General features: G+C 37.6%; 1 protein-coding gene across 11 annotated transcripts in view; it reads left to right on the top strand.

Annotated features, from left to right (window-relative positions):
• Positions 1-23,258, top strand: part of PCNX1 (pecanex 1) — a 90,391-nt gene extending 67,133 nt beyond the window's left edge. For 10 of the 11 annotated variants that reach the window (XM_040559444.1, XM_040559450.1, XM_040559447.1 and 7 more), the window contains 15 exons: positions 1,056-1,233; positions 1,621-1,729; positions 2,326-2,455; positions 2,737-2,795; positions 3,489-3,704; positions 4,110-4,363; positions 5,285-5,515; positions 6,811-6,911; positions 8,156-8,306; positions 10,323-10,553; positions 10,898-11,172; positions 12,776-13,017; positions 14,112-14,548; positions 15,970-16,110; positions 19,705-23,258. In XM_040559444.1, coding sequence (XP_040415378.1) covers positions 1,056-1,233; positions 1,621-1,729; positions 2,326-2,455; positions 2,737-2,795; positions 3,489-3,704; positions 4,110-4,363; positions 5,285-5,515; positions 6,811-6,911; positions 8,156-8,306; positions 10,323-10,553; positions 10,898-11,172; positions 12,776-13,017; positions 14,112-14,548; positions 15,970-16,110; positions 19,705-19,845 — 2,896 coding nt within the window. In that variant the 3' untranslated portion in view covers positions 19,846-23,258. Of the gene's footprint in view, positions 1-1,055; positions 1,234-1,620; positions 1,730-2,325; positions 2,456-2,736; positions 2,796-3,488; positions 3,705-4,109; positions 4,364-5,284; positions 5,516-6,810; positions 6,912-8,155; positions 8,307-10,322; positions 10,554-10,897; positions 11,173-12,775; positions 13,018-14,111; positions 14,549-15,969; positions 16,111-18,978; positions 19,062-19,704 lie in introns of all 11 variants that reach the window. The other variant, XR_005820463.1, reaches the window with a different exon arrangement.
• The last annotated feature ends 40 nt before the right edge of the window (positions 23,259-23,298 follow it).

Below are 23,298 nucleotides of genomic sequence, written 5' to 3'. Positions count from 1 at the left end.
GTGACAATACATTTAGGTATTTTGTCCAGTGTAAACACAAGACTTGTGTAACATCCCATCAGTTGGTGTGCCAGCTTGCAGTCCCTGTGCAGCTTTCCACACTCATCATGAAATTCCCAAGACCTTCCAGCCCCTTAATGCAGTTTCTAGCCAGATGGAATTGCACACTGCCTCTTAAATTGAGACTTGATTATAATTCCTCAAGCGGTGTATCTGACTGTCTCAGCAAAGTGAGTTCAATAATAGGCCCTGTGGTTTTTGTATCCAAGAACAGTGACCAGGTGGCCTCTTTTGATTTGAAGTTCTGTTGATTTAAAATGGAAGTACTGTAGGGGGAAAAAAAAAAAAAACACCTTAAAACTAAACCAATTTTTTTAGGTATGTGTGGTGGTGGTCTTTATTGCTTTGTTTTTAGTTTAATCCCTGGTCTATTAAGTTCTTGCATTAGGTTAATTACTTTTGTCACTCTACAGGGCTTTGATAGGAATATTGCTATTTACATAATGTTTTTATAACCATCTGATCTGTCAGTAGCTCTGGGAGGTGGAGGCTCTGGGAGGCTCTGTTGTGTTTCTCCCAGTATAAGTTAAATCAGTATAGTTGTGTTGGAAATAATCCAGTATTCACTAATATTCTCTTGCTGATTAATCTAGAGCAATTCCAGCATTTTTGCATCTCTATATTGATGACCTAAATTTAAGGCCTTATGTTCAGAGTACAGGGATATTTCACCTTTGATTTTCTTTAGCAGGACTTTTTCAAATAATGCTAATCATCTGAACCTAAATTGGCTTGAGAATGCTGATAAGAGAGGCTTGGATAGTAACCTCTTCAAAAAAAAGTCTGAAATTGTCTTTAAAGAATAAATAAAACAAATACAGGCACCACTACCACCATGCAAGACAAATGAACAAAAGCAAATCCAAGTCTAAACCTTGAAAGCCTAAACCTTGAGTTTGAAGAGATTGGCATTGTAAGACAGCAACAATTTAGGTGGTCTATAAACCCCTTCAGACAGCAGATAAATAAATGTTTCTTGTGAATTTCCTTTACAGGTTGGGTGCTTTAATGATCACAATAGCTGGCTTGAAGTTACTGCGTTCATCATTCAGTAGCCCAACGTGTCAGTATGTCACTGTTATTTTCACAGTGCTCTTCTTTACTTTTGATTACAAAAGTTTTACTGAGACCATGCTGCTAGATCTCTTCTTCATGTCCATACTCTTCAGCAAGGTAACTAACTTCCTGTTTCTGATCATCCAAAAGGGAAAACTGGCTATGCTCTTAACTGATAACTGATCCAATCCAGATCCATAGTCCTATTGGCACTTTAATCAACATGCTATAAGATCTTTAAGACTTCTCAAAGCATTTATGTTGGCTTGATACAGCATATGCATCTTTCTAAAACTGTCACGAGTTTCTGTTAGTAGAACAATGTAGTGCATATTGTGTCACTTGCTTTCTTATTGCATCCTCTTTGTAAGTCTAAAGGCTTCTGGTAGACCTAGACCAGAAAGAACTCTAGGGGAACGAGTAAACTCAGGATATATTGCTGTACTACAAAGCATGTTGATTTTTAGCAAAATTACTTATTTTTCTTCTATTTCTTTTCCACAGCTTTGGGAACTCTTTTATAAGTTGAGATTTGTATATACCTACATTGCTCCCTGGCAGATCACATGGGGATCTGCCTTCCATGCTTTTGCCCAGCCCTTTGCTGTGCCACGTATCCTTTAAAAATGCCGACTTTTTGTGAAGTCATGTCTTACAAATTCTGAATGTTGCATTATAATGGCTATGTATTATGAGCTATATCTACTGAATGAGCAGGCTTATCCGATGAGCATTAATGAAAAACTGTACATGCTTTCTACCTTGCTGCAATGATGTGAGTTTTACACTAGCAGATAAAGCAGGAACAGAATTCTAACATAAAAGAAACATAAAGCAGGAGTTATTTCATTCTGAAAGTGACATAGCTTTTCTTCTGACAGTCATTTCCCTTTTTCAAGAGTTACTAGCTATATGATTTGGGATTTTGAGTATTGTTTGCGTAGACTGGTTTGAATGGAATATTAAGTTAGTATTCTTTGTAGTATTTTCAGAAAATTACCAGCATGTCCAATGCCAAACTGTCACCTATTTCTGTTTGTAAAAGCAAGAATAATGCCCTCTATAGCTGGAGATTGTAAAAATGTTGCTGCACAGAAGTTTTTGGAGATTGTTTTGCTTTTACTTGGTGTTGCTGTATACGTAATGTACTATTATAGAAGCTTGAAAAAAGTTTTAGCTGCTTTGCCTTCCTTAATCCTTATTCTACAGATTCTGCAATGTTGTTTGTCCAAGCAGCTGTGTCAGCTTTCTTCTCTACTCCACTGAATCCTTTCCTGGGAAGTGCAATATTTATCACTTCTTATGCCAGACCTGTCAAATTCTGGGAAAGAGACTACAAGTAGGTGAAATAAGACCTTTAAAGTTTGCGTCCTTTGTTTTTAAACCTGGAACTGTGTCAAAATAAGTGTTCATCTTCAAGAGCTGCTATTTTATTTTCCCCAAAGAAAATTGTTATGAGCACTGAATGTTTTGAATGAACTTGTTTCTGAAATAGTGTAGAAGCTGATCAGTATCTACTTTAGCTTCGTAGGTAACTTGTGCTCAGAGAGATGCAATTTTAAGTTTTTTTTAAACATCACAATTACAGTATTGTAAAGTGTAATTTTGGTTTTATTTCAGCACAAAGCGTGTGGATCATTCAAATACAAGGCTGGCTTCACAGCTTGATCGAAATCCAGGTAACCTTCCTAGTCATTTTTTTTATTTAATTATTACATATATACCACACAGTTTCTCTCTTGTTCATGAGGAACGAAGATATAAATGATTTTTATAGTAATCGTGTTCAATTTGCCACGTGATTCTTCTCCAAAACTATTCTGTTTTGTCCTGTTACTTTCTCCTCAATCATCTCTCCTTGCTTTATTCTTTACTTTCCTGTACACTTTCCCTGTTTCCCCACTACCTTTGTGTGTCTCTGCTTTACTTCTCCTTCATTTATAATCATGGTGTGCATTAACTTATTTATTCTTAAGTAACTAAACAGCCAAACATTATTTGAGAGTGTCTCAATGTCATGGTGATGGGACCTCTACAACAGTCATTATGGAGCAGCTTCTGTGCTCATTTGCTTTTGAACATAATTATATGGAATAGATTGATGGGAAATGCATGAGTGAAACTGAAATAATAATTTGGAAAATGGAGGAGTGAGGAGTAAGAAGGAAAAAATGTTGGTCAAAAATCTTAAGCTTCACTTGATGTTAATTTGAAGTAGTTGTCTCGCAAAAATTGGGGCAGGGCGAGGAGGAACAGGGAGTTGATGACTTGTGTTAGGAAAAACGTAGCACGTGAAGTGAATTGATAATCGACCACCAAACTTGAGATTTTTCTGAACATTTAAATGATAACTCCAATGAATCTTTCTGCAGGCTCAGATGATAACAACCTGAATTCAATCTTCTATGAACACTTAACCCGTTCCCTTCAGCACAGCCTATGTGGAGATTTGTTATTGGGTCGGTGGGGAAATTACAGTACTGGGGACTGCTTCATCCTAGCCTCTGACTACCTCAATGCACTAGTACACCTTATAGAGATAGGAAATGGCTTGGTCACCTTCCAGCTCAGAGGGCTTGAATTCAGAGGTGAGTGTGTTACACATACTTAACTGCCTATGCCACAAAGTAGCCTTCTGCTCTGGAAACTTTAGTTATTTTCGGTTCCATCCTGTGAATTAATGGCTTTGAAAATGATCTTCAGGGTCTCTTCATGCCTCCCACCCCTTGTGAGGAAAACTAGCTCCCTCGAACAGAGTTGATGCTACATCATCTTCAATTTTAGTGCAGTGGCAATGATAATTCATTCATTGTGCGACCTAACTAGAATATGCTATTCCACCACTTGTTCATTGGTAGGGAGTTGACCTGTTGTTACAGAAACATAATTGGAGACTGTTTTGGTTCTAAACACTTTTAAATAGAAGTTAACATTAAAACAATTGTATAAAGTGTTTAACTTTCTTTTTTTTTTTTTTTCTGGTTTCTCCTAAGGAACTTATTGTCAGCAAAGAGAAGTAGAGGCTATCACTGAAGGTGTAGAAGAAGATGAAGGTTTCTGTTGCTGTGAACCTGGCCACCTTCCTCACATGCTTTCCTTTAATGCTGCCTTTGGGCAACGTTGGCTGGCTTGGGAAGTGCTTGTGACAAAGTATGTTCTGGAGGGTTATAGTATCACTGACAACAGTGCAGCCTCCATGCTTCAAGTCTTTGATCTCCGGAAAATTCTCACCACTTACTACGTGAAGGTATAATTCAGTTTAGTACAAACTTGGGGGGAGGTAGCCAGCATTACAGCCAGGAGGTGTTTAATGCCTTGAACTTCTAATAGTTTTTGTGAGAGGATCGTAGAATCTGATACAAGTTATAGTAATATAAACAGCTTAATCAAAGGACAGAGTTTACTGTACTGATAATTACTCAATATTTGGGTGTATGAGTAGGAAAATGACCATGTAGTCTTGGACAAAGAAGATGCTATTTCTAGCTGAGGCTTGAGTAGAAACTGAAAGGCTATTACTCAAATGCAATAGCTGTGTTGTAAATGAAAAGATAAGTAACTGGTATGTTTCTCTTAAAGAAAGCCAAGCAACTTCAGCGTTCAAAAGCTGCCCATAGCCATCTTTGTGTGTTTTCTGTTTAAAAAAAAGTCCTATTACATCCACAGATTTTTTTCTGTAGACCTCACATAATCTATTTACCTACTACTCATAATCTGTTGTAAGCTACCCTTTCAGAGCTGAAAAAATTCGTGGTGGAATATTTCCAAGGCACATACACACAAGTGCTTTTTTCCTCCAAATAGAAATGTATTGACCTGTCTTGTCTTTAATGAGTTATTTTGAAATTTACTATCTAAGCGTCAATGTTCACTAAATAAAAACACCAGTTTACTTGTTTTTCTTCAAAATTAGTGAGCCCTGTCCAATCCATTTTTCCTTATTCCCTTGTGCATGTTTTCGAACTCTTGGTAGTCTCTGAAAAATACGCATGTATACAAACCTGAATTGTGTTTTCTGTGCCGCCAAACTTGTTGCATCCGTGAGCTAAATAAACGCTATTGTCATATTTGCTTGTTATCAAGGAAATACATGAATGAGTTGAAAAAATTCGAGATTAACTTCTTTATTGCAATACTGACGCATGTATTTTTTTTACTACTGTTTCAGGGAATCATCTATTATGTCACAACTTCCCCCAAGTTAGAGGAATGGTTAGCTAATGAGACAATGCAGGAAGGACTGCGGTTGTGCACAGACCGCAATTATGTTGACGTAGACCCAACATTTAACCCCAATATTGATGAGGATTATGACCACCGTCTAGCAGGGATCTCAAGAGAGAGTTTCTGTATGATTTATTTGAACTGGATAGAATACTGCTGCTCTCGAAGAGAAAAGGTAGGTATGAATGTGTGAGGAAAGGTATTTGCTCTTCGAGGATTCTCGTTTTTTTTCCTTGTTGGCTTGACTTACTGTTTTATATATACGCAAAATTGAAGTAATGAATATATAATTGAAACATCAGTATATGGGTTATTGTTTTTGATCATCTGCTCTTGAGATTTGAATTTAAACTACACTGTATACTGCTTACAGAAGTTATGTCCACTAACGCCTTTTATAGTTACTAGGTCAACTGAATCAGTTGAAACTTGCTCAGCCATTTATATGAATAGAGAAAAGTGTGTTTGTAGAAATGATGTTGGGTGTTTAGATGCCAATGTTTCTAAAATAACCCTAAAATAGAAACCTGTCACCAGATTATCAGATGAACTACTACTTTATTAGCATTCATATTATACATCTACTTTGACCCACTGGAAGTGTTGGCTTGTGAACGATCATCCCATATCCAATTCTTTTCCTCTCTCCAAATCTTCCCACCTTTTAAATAAGGACACTAGTATGTCAGTAAGAAGAATGCTTTGACTCTACAAAAAGCTGTATGTAACGTTTTTTAAGTAGCGTTGCATTTGAGAATGAGCAAGAATTGCTTGAGATTAAAGGACAGGAATGTAATTTGATTTCACTTGTTGGATGATCTGCCAGAGGTTTCAGAGTTGAGCTTTACTTTTGAAGTGAGCAGATTAAGTAGCCCATTTTAAAGAAAGCCAAAGGAAGTCTTTTCCTTCTATTAAGTGATTATCTTGTGAAGCATTTTGTGTAGGTATTGAAAATCAGGTTTAATCTTTTAGATACATGCTACTATTTTGTAGGTCAGTATATACCTTACAGAGCTACAAATAAATGGCTTTGGGCTGAGGGTGAGTGTCTCCCTGAATAAGGTGTAGTCTGGGGAAACTTTCGATTAACTCAGAATCATATACTCCCAACCACTAAATGAGAATCCACGTTATTCACTAAAAATATTTTGTGTTAATGCCATAATCTTGCTAATCAACAAGTTTTCATACAATATACACGGTATCCATGAGAAAAGTTGCTTACATCTGTTCAGCTTACTGTTTCTTTTTTCAGATATAGTATGGGTGTCTGCCTTTGCAAATATGCAGAGTATTTGCAACTTTTTTAAAAAGAATTCCTAATTAAAATCTGAGTAAGAGTGATCGGTGGGGTAGGTACATGCACATAGATAAATTTTTGTGTGGTTTTCTATTCCTTCAGGCAGAAACAGTTCTATGGCAATTCTTTCACTCCATTCACCCTCTTTTTTTTCCCCTCCTTACTGCAAGCCACTGGATTCAAGTAAAGATTCACCCCTTGTTACACTCTGTTATGGACTGTGTGTTCTGGGGCGGAGAGCATTGGGAACAGCTTCGCATCATATGTCTAGGTAATAAAATCTTTTTTCTAAGCTTGCCTTTCTCAAAATCACTCTGGATTCATAGGTTAGATTTGGATAAATACCTCTTCATGAAAGAAAATAAAATATAATTTCATCCTTCCTTAAGCTGGACAGATATGCTACATAGCCTGTCTTCATTCTAACAGCCAGCAAAACGTAATCGAAGAACTGCAAAAGGGGGAACTTGAATTCAAGCATTTTGTTCTATAGAACTGATGAAAGGTGAGAGTTCTGGTGTGGGTAAGCACCAGTAATATCTGATAGAAAAAGTCAAACCAATTGAGTTCTGAAAGTATGCTCCTTTTTGCTACTCCAAGTGTGTACCCTATTTGTAAATAAGGAGAAGAGGATGGCTTGTTAAAATGAAGAACACACACATCTTGATGGAACTTAAAGCAGACTACTGTGATAAGCTTCATGTTTTAGGTGGCTCTGTAGTGAACAATTTTGTACAAATCTCCTTCAGCTCAGCTCTCTCATGTGGAAACCTCTGTCTTGTAGAATGACAGTTTCAACTTGCTTTAGAAAGCCAATGTAAATATAACTGTGTTTCATGAAACTGCAAGGTGATGGTTTTTAAACAAAATAAATAGGCACAATCAGATGTGGAAGCTACTGGTTAGCTGGATACTGACTTCAAACAAACAAAAATAACCACTATTTTACTTCACTTTCACGGAAATAGTTTACTGTTTCTTTTAAGTACCAGTGAACTAACTGCCTCATGAAGGTCTTGCAGATACACAGTCGCAAGAATTTTTGGAGCATTTGATTTTTCACTCTGTTAGCTTCATAAAAGGAAATGATCCCACTGAGTATGAAGAAGCTGCTGAAACTTGTATTCAGTGCTAAAACCATCCACAAGTGAAGCTACATCTCCATGTCCTCTTTGATTGGTCCACTATGGTATACTCCCTGAAAAGTTTTATCTTTTAATAATCTCCAGAATAAAATCAGGCATTTTTCAGTGTTTGTTTACTTTAGTTCATATAAATACAGTCTGTTGCATATACAGTTTCATCACGTGTAGTGTACATAGACACCTCATGTCCAGGCTTTGTTTACACATGTTTATGCATATGTTCCATCTTCCTCCGGTCTTCTCTTCTCTCTATAGAGAAGAATTGTGTCTTTCTGTACAGCTTAGTATTTTGTGCTCTTGTCAATGATAATTGTGGAAACGTTAGTATTTGTGTTAATATTTGGGCTGACTTTTCTCTTCCTCTCAACAGTAATCTGGAATCCTTCTTGTATGGCCTACATGCCCTATTTAAGGGTGACTTTCGTATATCATCAATTAGAGATGAATGGATCTTTGCTGACATGGAATTGCTGAGGAAAGTAGTAGTTCCTGGAATACGAATGTCACTTAAACTACATCAGGTGAGAGATTTGCCAGGAAACTTTCTCCAGCTCTTTTTTATTTCTGTATATTCTCTCTTTTAAAGGTAAAATGTTGAGAGAGATACTCAGGGCACTCAGCTCTTATTGATGGGCTTGGATGACCATTTTCCCCAAAAAATTAATGTCTAAAGATATGTAGGCAGAGGTAGTGCTGTATATAAAGACAGCCAGCTCACTTGGTCTTGTATCATCACATTTACCGCTGAGACGTCAGATTAAAGTTTCCAGGGAAAGTAAGGGGAGAAAAATAAAAATCTAAAAAAAAAAAAAAAAAGGAAAATAGAAGTGCATGTTACAGAAGCAGACAATTAAAAATGAGTAAACATCCCATATTGTCCTTTTGTTTTATTACAGCTCATCCGGAAAGTGATATAGAGAAAAAGGGAATACAGTTTATGCTCAGAGCTTGAAAATTACGTCAAATGTAGATCAGAGAATATTTCATACCTTGCTTCATATCTGTCTAGAGATAATTCTGTTATGAACAATCTATCTGATATTTTCCCTCCCTCTTCCCCTCCCCACAAATATGTATCTGGCTTACAAGGTTATCATGCTATTCAAAGCTGCATAGCCCTCTTCAGCTGTCCAATGAGAGTTGTGCTTTTAATTCTTCTTTTGAAGTGTTATAATAACAGGCTCTGTAGTGTTATTCATTCATTCTGTAAGTAAAGTTTCAGGTGAGAAGAAACAGCTTGCATTTCAATAAGCTGAAATTGGGGTTGGTCTTTTAGTAAGTGAGAGTGAAGTTGAACAGTCCTGAATTCAATCTAGTAAGTCTGTTAACTAAGGTTAACAAGTACAAGAAACTTGAGCAATAAGTTCTTGGAGGTGTGTGTGTGGGGAAGCGTTAGTACTCTAGAAGAACAATGCTTGAAAGTTATAGCAACCAGGTAAATATTAACTGTGCTTTTTAAATAGTAATTGGAGTTGCAGTTTTTGCCTTCATTGCACATTCTCAAAGTCTCCCAAAGTTAGCAGTGATTGATTCAACTCCTTCACATAACACAAGGAACTCCTTGAATTTAACAGAACGCATATAAGTGTTAGAAGTACATGCAGCAAAATGGAATAATTACAAAATCTTGGTCGAAGGCTGCAGAAGTACACCTGGAACAATTCAGAAATGTTCTCAGTATATTTGGGCTACTGTTCAGAACGGGCTTAGGTCACAAAATAAAATGAGAAATATACAAACATTGAAGAATAAAAACAACTCTTCTGAACATCATTTTATTAATCTATGATGGGATTTTATTCACTTGCAGTGTAATACCATATATTGAGGCTTCGGGCAGCGTTGGGAATTTAGCTATTAGCCCCTCCATTTTATCTGAGAGTAACATGACTGAATACTGAATTGAACTTGCAAATTTTGTGGTTTTACTTGACTGTCAGTAATGCAAGTTATGTGATAGTATCTGTTGCTGAAATAGTCTGTCGTTAAGAATTAGTGTGAACTTTTTAATAGAAAATACAGATAAAACTTCACCGTGTTTCTTCCTGTAGCTATTTTCATATAAGTCTTAATAGTGCTTTACCTTGGTGAGTTTTGCAGTTGAATACTTATGAGTAAGCAAAAAGGCTGCCTGCAAAAGCATTTTGGTTTCAATATGAATATATGTAATATAAAATAGAATAGGTTGTCCGGAGAATTTGTGGATGTCCGGTGTCTGGATGTTAAAAGGCCAGACTGGGTAGGCCTTTGAGCAACCTGGTCTAGTGGGAGGTGTCCCTGCCCATGGCAGGGGGGTTGGAACTGGGTGATCTTTAAGGTCCCTTCCACCCCCAAATCATTCTGTGAGTCTATAAATCCAGTGTAAAACTGAACTAAAAAAAAAAAATTTACTTGAGTAAGTAATAGGCAGCTCTTTTCAATCACTGTTTTTAAGTTATAGGAAACAAACCTTTGCTGAGGTGTGAGATGTTTTCTTTTTATACATAGTTACATCTGAAATGTCAATCATACTTTACCAAACATGTTCTTGGAAACAGGATCACTTCACTTCTCCAGATGAATATGATGATCCTTCTGTCCTCTATGAAGCCATAACAACCCACGAAGAAAATCTAGTTATAGCACATGAAGGGGACCCTGCTTGGCGGAGTGCCGTTCTTTCCAATTCTCCCTCCCTACTTGCCCTGCGTCATGTGATGGATGATGGCACCAACGAATATAAAATCATTATGCTGAATAAGCGCTATCTCAGTTTCAGGGTCATTAAGGTAAGCTCTGTGTACATTCCACAAAATGGCAGTATATCGTGGTACATCTTGATTATACTAAACTGTTATGTTAACTCAGATCATTACCTTACTTTTACTGGCCTGTCATTGCTGGGACAGCTTCGTCTCATATAGAAGTATTTCATCAGGAAATCAGTTCCTGACTTGAAATCTGTCTGTCAGTTCAGCCTTTTAGTGAATATGAATGGTTGTAGTTCTGTAGTGTAGTTTTTCTACATGTGCACTTGTAGAAGCCTGTAAAAGGCAGAGCAGTCTGCTCATGCTGTCCCTGTTTCACTTGGACACAGCCTTTTCACTTGGCTTCTGTCATTTTTCTTTTGCAGGTGAATAAGGAGTGTGTACGTGGCCTGTGGGCAGGACAACAGCAGGAACTTGTCTTCCTGCGCAATCGCAATCCAGAAAGAGGAAGTATCCAAAATGCAAAACAAGCTCTGAGGAATATGATCAACTCTTCTTGTGACCAGCCAATTGGATACCCCATCTATGTCTCACCTTTGACTACTTCCTATTCAGATAGTCATGAACAGCTTAAGGAGATTCTTGGGGGAGCAATCAGCTTAGGAAATATAAGAAACTTCATAGTGTCTACATGGCACAGGTGAGTTGAGGAAAAATGGTGAGTTCTCATTATGTATTCACGATGCCATATGTCATTAACTAGTCTCATACATGCCAGCAGGGCACAATGTATAGTATTCAGTTGCATAAAAGCAAGCTTTGACTTTTATTTCGAGTACATCTGTAGAATATGATAAGTGGAGATTAACCTGAAGATTAACCCTGGCAGAAGGAGTTGATCTTCAAGGCATACAAGAATTAAGCTACAAACTGAGTGACAGCTTAGAACAAAACAGAGGACAAAGTCTGGGTGCAAGAATTACAACACAGTTCTAATGTCAGATCTGATAATGAGACAATGCAACTCATGTTAATTTTGTTTTGGTACTGTTAATTTTACTGTCTAATCAGAAAAGCAGAATTTCTGCCTGGTAAACATGCAGTGTGCAAGTGCCAATATTAATGGTGTTAGAGTATGCCTATACGTAGTAACTCAAGCTTTAGTTACTGTTCAAAATTGTATGAATGCTTATAAATATCCTGTGTCAGAGCTAGAACAAGTAACTAGTAATAATGTAATTTACTTCCCATTCACCTCCTGGTAGCCCAATACAAACTCTTGCTGTGATGCATTTCATAGGCCATAAGAACTTTTACTTGACTTCTGGCCCCTTACGACAGTGGCTGCAAAAGCAACAGTGGCAACAGTTCTGATGCTGTTCTGATGGTCATATTTACACGTAGACATCTACAGCACATCAAAACAGAACATGCTGCTTCACCCTGGAATGTGCTATATTTATTGCAGTCTGAGGTGTATGTCTTCTATCACCATCTGCTTGTCTGACTGTGGATAGAGCAGCAGGTGAAAGAGTAACACAGAACAGTGTTTGGATCCAAGCTTTTCTGGATCGCAGGGGCAAATAAAATTGGAAGTGATTTCTTGGTGTATTTTGAGTGGGACAGAAAGTAAGTAAGAGTAAAAAGTAGCAACTGAAAGGAAGAAGGAATATGCTGTGTTCTGTGTCCATCAGAGGTTTACTAGTGCAAACAACATGGTGAAAAGCCGTTATATACATGGAGGATGTTGGCTAACCTGTCATCTGAATGTTCAAAAGTCACACAAGACTTCATGATTCAAATAATTGCAATATGTGTTTCAGGGACATTCTCACGGTTGTTTGAAAGTAACAAAAACCGGCAACAATAAACATTGTTTTCCTGCTCATCTAAATAGACAAAAGACTTTTGCAGTGTAAGACTGCATGTATGAGTGGTATGTTAAAGAGCATAAATTTACTAAACTAATATAAAATAACCAAGATGTTCTTCCAGCATTTTATATTTAGAATTTTATCACTTCAGAGTTGGCTTTTTTAAAAAGCTATTTTATCTAAACTCTTGGCTTATCATAACTGTTACTTGGATGGCTGTCATGAAGAAAATGGCAATCTCCTAGAAAGCAACGCTTATACTTACAAAGCCTATTCTGAGAAAATATTATTCCCTAAAATCAGATAAAATTGTCTCTACAGATTGTGCTGAGTAAAGCCTTTTGGTTGTCATTATAAAGCACTTTTTTTTTTTTTAGAATCCTGATGTTCAGGTGGCCTGACTTAATGTCAATTGCATTATGTTTTCAGACTAAGGAAAGGTTGTGGAGCTGGCTGTAACAGCGGTGGAAATATTGAAGATTCAGATGCTGGAGGTGGGGCTTCTTGCACAAGTAACAATGCCACCATCAATGAGTCGCAGAGCAGCATGTCACAAGGAGGAGGGAATGCAACTACGGGGCAGGGACCTGGAGCAGTACAGCACCCTCCTGTTGCACCTCATCCCACAGCTCTTCCTGCAGCTCATCCACCAACTCATCCATCTACTCTGGGTAACGTTAAAATAAAACAAGATAATTTTCTACAAGTACAATCCTCTAGCCAGAACTGGCTTTTCTGCTCTTTGAATCAGGCCTAGGCTAAAAGAAAAGACAACCAGCCAAACAAACCAACCTTGATTATGTGTTATTAACATCTGCTGGATTCATCTCAAACTACAGTGCTGTTTTGTGCAGTGGAAAGTTCCCAAATGGAGACTTAACCAAGAGGAGTTTATTTACACTGCCAAAATAGTTCAAGTAACTTTTTTGCAACACATCTCTACAGCTTGATTGATCTCTTAACTCCTGTCATACTGTCTGCTAAGGTTAAACTTGACACTTTTTGTGACTCTTTGTAGTTCTTATTTACACAGTAGACTGGATTGTCTATTTCCATAGTCTTTTAGCTAATTTTAGCTGAATCTGTACTGCTCTGAAGTTAGTGAGATGATAAGCAGTAAAACTGAGAAGAAAGCTTACAAATGCTGCCTTTGCTTAAACTTTGCTTAAAGAATAGAACTGTGTATGGAGCTGAATGTACTGGAATTTTTTGATTTTTACACAATGTAATACAGGTCTGCAGCTGTCAAGAGGTATATGCAGTTGCTTAATATAGGAATAACACTAATACTCAAACTATTTTTTGCACGTAAAGTGCTTTAAAGTTTTCTTCATGTTTAAAAACAGTTTTCTGCATTAAATTCTGATCCAGTTTTTGAACGTCCATTTGAGCATCTTAAAGATGCTCTTCGTATTTTGAAACATGAACCTGCTATACTATCTTCAGTATTGGGAACTTTAATGCTAACACTAAGAAAAAGTTGTTAATGTGGAAAGAGCAAGGCAGAAGCATTTTTTGAGCTATTTGTTTTGCAGGGATTGTGAGTAGAACAGAATATGGGATTCCAAGATGTGATGAATGAAATGTACTCAAATAATCTGCTCTATAAGTGCAGCAGGTACCCTTTCGTGCAGTACCACTGTTTCAGCTATTGATTCAATCCATCAAGTTTGTACCTAAGTGCTAAAACTTGTGTGTATCATAAATCTAATGTGTGTGGGAGGCTTTATCAAGCCCTGCTGATTCTGTATCCCTTTATTTTTAGGCACCAGTCACAGTTCTCACTCTGTGCAGTCAAGCCTTGTCAGACATTCCCCTGCCCGTGCCTCAGTAGCTAGCCATTCATCTTATTGCTACGGCAGTCGTCATTCATCTCTTCGCACGTCCACAACAGGCTTTGTGCCTTGTCGGCGCTCTTCCACCAGCCAGATATCCCTTCGTAACCTCCCGTCGTCCATCCAGTCCCGCCTATCTATGGTCAACCAAATGGAACCTACTGGCCAGACTGGGGTCAGCGCACAGCATGGCCTGCCCTCTTCTAGCAGCTCCAGCCAAAGCATCCCAGCCTGTAAACAGCATGCCCTTGTGGGCTTTCTAGGGACAGACGGAGGAAGTAATGCTACTGAAACTCAGTCAGGTGGTAATGCAAGCCCTGCAAATCAAATGCAAGCCAAAAAGGATGACGTTATTTACAGAATCCAGGTGAATAGCCCAGAAGAACAAGTTAATCTATGCTTCCTTAGCCGTGTGATTTTGTTAGTGTTATCTTGTATGGTGTTGAAATCAGTGTTTTTAAATACATACACAGTCTGGAATGTCTTAATATGCAACTGTTGTGCAGTTACAACTGGAGAACGAATGTAAGGAAAAGCTTTCCTGGACAAGCAGCTTTCCTGCATGCTTAGACATCCCTGTTGACATTACATTTTTGTTTTCCTGTAGTACAGCTTTGAGAATATTAGCTGAACTCACTTTTGTTCCGTGCTTAGTCATGAATAAAAACAGACAACATCTAAAGCTAAAGACCTTCATCTTCAGGGCTGAAAGCAACTAGCTTTTTTCTATCAAACCAAGTAGGTTTTCCACAAAAGTGTAAAAATGCTGTCACTTTCATTTTACGTACATGTGTATTCTTTGGTTATTACCACAAGTCTAGATTACTGAGCAGCAAACAGTACTCCAATGACTAAGTTAATTATTGACAGCCTTACTAGTTCTTTGAAAATCCAGAAGTGTGTACTTGCCCTTCTAGCTTCTGTTAGCACCACATACACGTCTTTGGCAGTATATTTAGCAGGGAAACACCAAGTAGTAGTATTTAATAAGACAGATTGTGGCAAAGTTGACTTCCTTGCTGACATCATTTTAAATTAAGCTGCATCCTTAGGCATAGTTAACTAAGTTAATTAACTTAGATTAAGTTAACTGATTTTACAGGTCTCTGCTTAGTAGTTTTTGTTTGCAGGCAAGGGCCATTTTATGAAACTGCGTCTTCCTCAAACAGAGGAACTAAACCAAGTTGACATATGCCCTTGTATAGTGGATGTTAAGCAGTTCTTTCTGTTCTTACTTTCTGTCCTTAAATAGGAAGAAGTTTTCAGGAGTTCTTTCCTGCTGCTCCTGTGGAAATGCTCATTTACTTCAAAACAATGTGTGGGTCTCAGCAAACCATGCTAGCAGATAAATAGCTTCTCAGCCTACCAGTGAATTCTCCAAGCCCACGTTTAGGATACCATTCTCTTAGAAGTAATGAGCCAGTCCTAACAGCTTGCTGTCACTAAACTCTTTGCTGCTACTGGACCACATACTGCTGATAGTTATTTTGTGACAGTTCAGACTCTTTCATGGGCCAGTGTGACTGAAAGAAGGGGTGAGGAGGGGTGCCAGGCAGCAGTGAACCAATATATTGTCACCTCTGTCTGAAACCATAGCCTAACTCCCAAAGTCTCTGCTGCTCGAGTTTATTTTTTCGTAGTCTGGAGCTTGAGTTTGCAACGTTGGAATCAGAAATTCATTTTTGTGGGGTTAAGTCAGTTGTCTGGAAGTATGCAAAACGTTACAGTTAATCCGTTTCTTTTAAATTTTGGCTGAACTAACAGTCAAAACTCAATTCCTACTTATAGTTAATGGATCCCAGTCAAGTACTGGAAGGGATCAACGTGTCAAAAAGGAAAGAGCTGCAGTGGCCAGATGAGGTGATACGGCTAAAAGCTGGAAGAAACAGCTGGAAAGATTGGAGTCCTCAGGAAGGCATGGAAGGCCATGTAAGTTTTTTGTTTAGAAGTTGACAAGCTAATTTAAAAAAAAAAAAGAGGCAGTGTCTTGATTACATGGCAGTCTGCCTAGATGTCAAGGCCAATGACTCATGTAGTAGTAAGCTGGATCAGCGGCTGTCTTCTAAGTCAATGTTGCTGGAAGAGCAAGTCTAGAATTCTAATTTGGAGCAGAGGAATATTTCTGCAACCGTATCCAAAAGATGCAAGATGATTCAAATTTTCAGCCACCTCTCCTTCCTTGCCTTCTTCCAGCTCTTGTCATGAACTGTTACCTCAGGCATTGTGTTTACTCATCCAGCCTTCATTTTGCTTTCCTTAAACTGTTAATCCCTGAGCAAATACTGAGGGTCAATTTACCAACCAGTCATTAATTGAATGGTTAACAGTATTTGGTTTTGAAATTATTCTGATGAAAATCGAGCCAAGTAGATTAACTTGAAATGTCTTTGTTATATAATGAGTATATAATAGGTGTTTCCTTTCCTTCAAGAAGGAAATACTCTATAACTAAAACTTGCAAAAGCATATTACTTGACACCTTTTCCCTAGGGAAGCTATATCTGCATAGAGAAATAAAAATTCACTGTTTAGTCTGTCTTTAAGTTTAAAAAAAAAAAAGGCAGCTCTCAGGGGATTTTTTTTACTGAGGCATACTGCTTTTAGACACCCCCTCCATAGGACTAGGATTTACTTGTATGTAACATCTAGGAGTAGAATGCTGTTGTGAACATTCATAGTTAAGTTAGGTTTAGACTAGGCTTCTGGGATTTCCTTTTTAGCTATTGCAGATAAAGAATGTCCTGAAGATGATGAATGTAAAAGGTCATACTGAAATGTGTCCTGGAATCATGAATCATGTTGCCTAGTACTGGACAACTGTTGTATGTTTTTTTAAGAGCTCAGTAGCATGTTTTGCAAACTGCAGCATGTTGACATGTACAGTGATTGTTACTGAAAGATTAAGCTACTGTTCTGGATGTTTCTTACCTATTTTTGGTGCAGTATACTGGCAGGATTTTAGAAAAACGTCTTTTAACCTAAGAAGAAAGGGGAAAAGCACTGGATTATCCTGTGTGTGATTAGGAGGAGCGGATTTAACTTGATGACACAGTTTCTATTGCCTGCTTCAGCTGCCTGTAGTAAATGTAGTATCAGTAAAGCTATTAGTTCTTAAGATGGTCTTTCCTTTTTGATCTTGCACCTTCTGCAAACAGGCAGAACTGATTGCTACCTGTTGGAATGCTGCTTATCAAGCAGTTTACCAGCCAGAGCATTATTATATCAGTGTTCTTCATATGAAGCTCGGATGCAGAAAAACACGTTTCCTGGTATTACCTATGTAACAATAATGGCCACATTCTGAGTGGCATATATATTTTCCTGCTGCATAAAAAAGGAAAAGCAGCAGTAGTCGAAAGCAGAAGTAAGCAAAAGAGGAAGGGGAAGAGAGTGATAAAAGGAAAATGGTTGAGAAGAGACAGCCACATTGTTTTTTTCATGGGGACATAGGATAGGGATTCAGTAGTTGAATTATGACAAAAGGTTGGGAGTCACAGCAGTAAGTTGTGTGTGTTCTGTATCTGGTTTCTTGAACTGTATTAAGTGTCAAAATGTGTTTTAACTATTGTGAGGAGTAGGCTGTGTTAGTGCTGACGGTGACGATAAGGCCCTTATTTAATACTCATCTATATCTATGGGTGATAATACAGGGGAAGCTGTAAATTTGTGAACAGTATGTAGTCTTCAAGTTATTTAAAACTTCTCTACATAGTAGAGAAAGCACTTCTCTTAACTTCAATTCTTATTTTGCTGAGCATACATAATATATATACACTACACAAATATACAAGGTTTCTTCAAGGAAATTAAATTTAGCAGATGTCTTTGGATTGGAGCTACTTCTTTTTCCAGGATTTTGAGGTATATTCTGATTTATATTTGAGCTAGAGAGCCTTTTTTTTTCCTGACACTAGCATGCAACCCTCAGGAGATTCTTGTCCCATCTTCACTATCTAGTGACATCATTTTGCATGTTATCAGTCATAGAAAATATTAAAAATGTAATCTTCTTACTAATGTCAGAGTTGCTCCTTTTATCAGCATTAAATAAATGCTAATCATGATAGAACAGATGGTAAAACTGAGTGTGGAGGGGGATGGTTGTAGGGAGTTATAATTTATGTACAACTTGTGCATATACGCACTTAATTTTTAAGGAGTTTTTTTATATTCAAGCTTCTGGAGTCATGCCCTGACTATCTCAAAGGCACCAGTTTTAAGTTGAACAACAAGGATATAGTACTTGGACCTTATTGGGAAATGATTTATGTATCTGGGGATGGAATATTACTTTATAGGACAGCATATAAAGCTCATATGAGCAGAATTTGATAAAGTCAGACTCAAATAGACTGCTTAAATACCATGCTGTTGCATCAAACAAGGGGCAACTAAAGATGCTGTGCTTCCCTGTCTGAAATGTTCTCCCTGTGGATGCAGTGCAGATCACATGCCAAGGACAAAGCTATATCTCCTTACTCACTGTCAGAAATCTGCAGCTGTCAGCTGGGTTTAGGGAGGACTGGGAGGGAGAGGGGGGTTCTTTTAGATTTTATCTTGGAAGATGTAGGTTACTTGTATTTTTGTCTTTTTTTCCCCACCTGTATCATTAGAACTTCTGCAAATTGTGTTGTCCTGGATTTTGTTTTATTTAATGTAATGTATATTTTTTGCTTTTTTTTACATTATCTTGGCTTGAATTTAGGGTTCTTCCCCCACAGCTGACAAACTCAGTGTTTCTATAGAGGTGGAAATACTGAAAGTCATGATACTGGAACATACTTCCGGTTTCTTTAGGACATCCAGGCTTTAAGGATGTAAAAGAGCTGAGCGGGGAGTTGGTCATACAAGAATCTGTATGGAGAAGAAACCTTCTGATGGTCAGTATCAGGCAGGATCCTTGGAAGGAGCAGATCACAATACCTGAATTCTTTTGGTCCAAGGAATTACATGATAGTAGTTTGTGGCAGTGTTTCTGAAACCTTACCCCTTTGTAATACATAAGCTACTTGAAGATATTTTAAAATTAAAAAAAAATAATTTAAAACATCAACCTAAAATTCACAGTAAGGAACAAAATTACACCAAGGGATTTGACTTAGAGAAGACAGATTTTACGCCTAACTACAGGTAAACTAGTTCTGTGCCATTATGTTTTGCCAGACACTGAGATGATATTATTAGATGCGAGATTATTACTTCAAAATATCATGACTCTGTATGTGTGCAGTTTTTCCAGTTGTTATTCACTTTGACCTGTTTGGCTCTGATTTGGGTCAAGTTGTTTGTGGTGAAATTCAAATCCAAGGCTAGCTGTTGTCAGGTAAGCTGCAGATTTCCAGCCAGACTTAGATGAGTAGTTTATCGGTGGGTATGTGGTTATTGAAAAATGAGTGGCTAAGTCAGTACAGTGGTTGTATTATTGCTCCCTGTGCCCTGCAAGGGCCCTGTATTATTAGTCACAACTTTGAAATGGCAGCTGTGCCTATGAAACTCATGTTTTGTTTTATTTGATTTTTCCAGGTGATTCACCGCTGGGTGCCTTGCAGCAGAGATCCAAGTAGTCGGTCCCACATAGATAAGACCATCCTGCTGGTTCAGATTGAAGATAAATATGTTGCTGTTGTTGAAACTGGAGTCCTTGAACTTGGGGCTGAAGTGTAAATCTCTGAGACTTAAACTTCCCCTTCTCCAGTGGTTCAGAAAAGAGAAGGGTCCAGAAGCAGCAGCTCCCAGGACATAAAACTTCGGTCCAGTTGTAGGAAAGGACTTGAAACACAGATTTGTCTAAGTCCCTTTCCCCAAATAAACAAGTGTAAGAAATTTTTAAGTTGTTAGCTGCTGAAGAAACATTTGCATGAAGGATAGATTTGTTGAGACATATCTTTTTGTTTATAAATTTTGTTTATGCATTGCGTAATGCTTTAAATCAACAAACTTTTCGGTTCTAAGATCAGAGCACCTCATATTTTTCTAATTGTTTTGCCAAAAATTGCCATGTCTTGTCACAGAGTGTGTGGAATTCATCCACCTTATTTTAAAGAAATTGACTACAAACCTTCAGTTTGGTGAAACACAGTGTAAAGGTTTCAGGAGTGGCAAGAAGAGACTGAACAGATGTATAGATTCTTATTCCTTATGAGCTAAAACATTAATGAGAACTGCACTAATTTTTTTACAGCAATGCACTAAAAACAACCCTGAGATTGCTGAGAACATTTATTTATATATATAAATATAAGTATATAAAATACCATTATTTAAATTGCCTTTGGGATTAATCCCCTCCCTCTCCATATACATGTTGATGGTAAGGGCTGTGCCATGGGTTTGGTTCTATGTTCTGTATTTCGTACAAGTGCATTTGCTGCATTCTCTTCACAATAAATGGTAAAATAACAAATATATAGAAATGTACTTGAGTATCCCTGTACTACATCAGAATCTATTGTGGTGGCAGTGGTACCTCTGATCTATACAACACGTCCAGCTTTAAAGTGGGCCCCAGTACACTATCTTTCATCTGTCCTCCCTTAGCTGGCTTTGGCTACCTTGCTTCTTTATACCCAGAGCTGGCTATGTTCTTTCACCGGCTCTTCTCTGGCAGAGAGTTGTCTGAGTTTTGTAGGGGAGGTGCAGGTCCATGATGACCTTCATGGATACTTGAAGGTTTTTTGATTCTGTTCAATTAAAAATAAAATAAAATCTTTTAAAAGGCTTTTATAGAAGGCACAGCCCTAAACTTGTATCACTTTTACCACCTTGCCTTTTCTTTCCCTTTAGTCTTCATTCTTTTCTATGACTTGAATTTTATTTTCTGTGATTATATATTCTATGTAAGTGTAATTTGAGTATTTATAACTGTGAAGTTGAATTATTCATGTGTTACATATCCTAGGTTTTATTGTATTTTTTTAAATGTGTGTATTCAGGGAAACACGTAACTCAGAACTATCATGGGAGTGTGAGAGGGAAACTAGTTTGGTTTTGACTTGCAGTTCCTATGACTCACTTCTCTTAATCCATAAGAAAAAAATGTACCTGTTGTGATTGTTTCCTGTTTCTGATCTGTAATTATGTAGGATTCTGTGCAGAATCTGCACACAGTCCTAACTAGCTTTTGGGAGCAGCCATCTTCTTCCCAGTCACCTTCGCTTCTTTCTGAGTAATGTAACCAGAAGAGACTTCTGATGTACCACAGAGGTTATTGGAATTATTTCTCTGACATCAGAGAAACCACGTCCATTAAGTACCTAATGTAAGAGTGAAATTATATGGCATGAGGAGGAAAAAAAAAGAAAAACAGCTACCTAGAAATTGCTGGTGTTCTAACTTGAGTCACTGTATGCTTTGTAGCCATGAAAGGGTAATGGTGTGTGCCTGGTAGCTGGTCCATTGTTAAAGCTTCCCAGTGAATTACACTGGGGCCTTGCTTACATCGTACTCTATGCAAATTTATACTCCAAGTACTGTGCATTTTCCAATTGCATACTACTATTTGGCTTATGTATATTCAATCGTATTTAACCCTGGTAGAAATGCACAGTTCTGGGTCTGCCACCACTGAAATAATCTTGCTGTTCCACATAGTTTATCATATGTGCACATGATAGTGTAGTTAAATTCACCTCCTGTGTATCTGAAAGTGTAGTACTGTAAATGAACCTTGGTCAGCAGTCTGGTAATTTTGCTGTCAGGAACAAAGAATATGTGTATGTTTTAAATTGAGGATGTTTTACTTAAGGTTTTGTTGTGTGTCCTTTCCTACAGGTAAATTACAGGGTTTCCCGTATCATTAGGAATATCGCTTCATAAAGGTTCTTTAGGAATAAGAGATTGTTTGGAAATAGGCCCCCACTTGATATTAGTTGCAGAAAAGTTTTTTTTTCCTGTACTGAAGCCTTGAGGTAAACAAATGACTGAAAAACAAAATAGACACTTGTTTTATCTCTTATAAACTTGACTGAAGCAACTTTCAGTATGTTAACCCTGACACTGAACAACCTATTTCATGAACAACCTATTTCACAGTCTTCAGTGTGAGAGTTTCAGTCTTCACTGTGAGATGATGGCAATGTCCACTGTCCTGCTGGTAATAGATGAGAAGGGAATTAATGACTTGGTAACGTAACAATTCTAGAGAATATGTAACTGCCTGGAATTAGGTTAGCAAACAGCAGATGGGAAAAAGGCTTTTCCTAAGGCACGAAGAGAATTGATAGGTCTTTCTATTTTTTTAATTCTTTAAGGCTTTTAGTGTGTTGCCTTCAGGAGATGTACTTTAATGTGGCCAGTTGTGAGGTTAATAGGTTATTTCAGATATTCAGCAAACACCTGTTGTGAAGCAGTTTACGCAGTGCTCCTACCTGTTCAGGATCTGCTCAACGGAAGTTACCTACTTGCAATTTCACTCTTCTGTAAGGCTTTGGAAAATTAACTTCTTTTTTCCTAAGTTTTTCTGCATTCTGAACTCTCAAGATTGATATGATTGTATGTTGGTTTGTGCAAGGTTTGCATCTTGGTTCCATTGTGAGAGTGACAAAAGCATTTGTTTTCTATCTCCCCCCAGGATAGATCTGTCTGTGGAAAACTGTTCTAGATGGAGATAATATTTTTGTTGTCTTTTTCTGTTCTCTGTTTTTTGTCTTCACACGGTATTTTTCTCCTGTTGTGGGTGTAGAAAGGATGACTATTTTCAAAGTAGTCCTGTCAGTCCAGATTGAGCTCAGCATAGAATGGGTTTGTTTTTTCGTAAGTTTTCATGAAAACCTTTTATGGATTTTTATGGATGGATGAGTGCTTTAACTCTGTCCACTTTCATTGTGTGATAATCTCTTGCCATAAGAACATTCCAGTTAAGTCCTGTAGTATTAGCTTTCAGATAGATCCCCATCTGTTTTTTCTCATTTTTCCTTAAAGGTGACATCTATGTATACATACATACTGCTTCCTACAACAAATACTCAATTGCAGAAAAGTGCTTAAAAGCCCTGCTAATTGGTTTGTGTCCATCAGTTTAAAAAAAAAAAAAGCTGTTTAAGCCTTTTCATACTTCACTTGCCTGTGAAATCCTTTTTTTAAATGGTGTGAAATTTAAAACAAAACAAAAAACTGAAA

This window comes from Cygnus olor, chromosome 5 (genome assembly GCF_009769625.2).
Source record: "Cygnus olor isolate bCygOlo1 chromosome 5, bCygOlo1.pri.v2, whole genome shotgun sequence".
NCBI classification, from domain to species: domain Eukaryota; kingdom Metazoa; phylum Chordata; class Aves; order Anseriformes; family Anatidae; genus Cygnus; species Cygnus olor.
The sequence above is the reverse complement of the archived record's forward strand: the minus strand, read 5'-3'. Positions and strand labels throughout refer to the sequence as shown.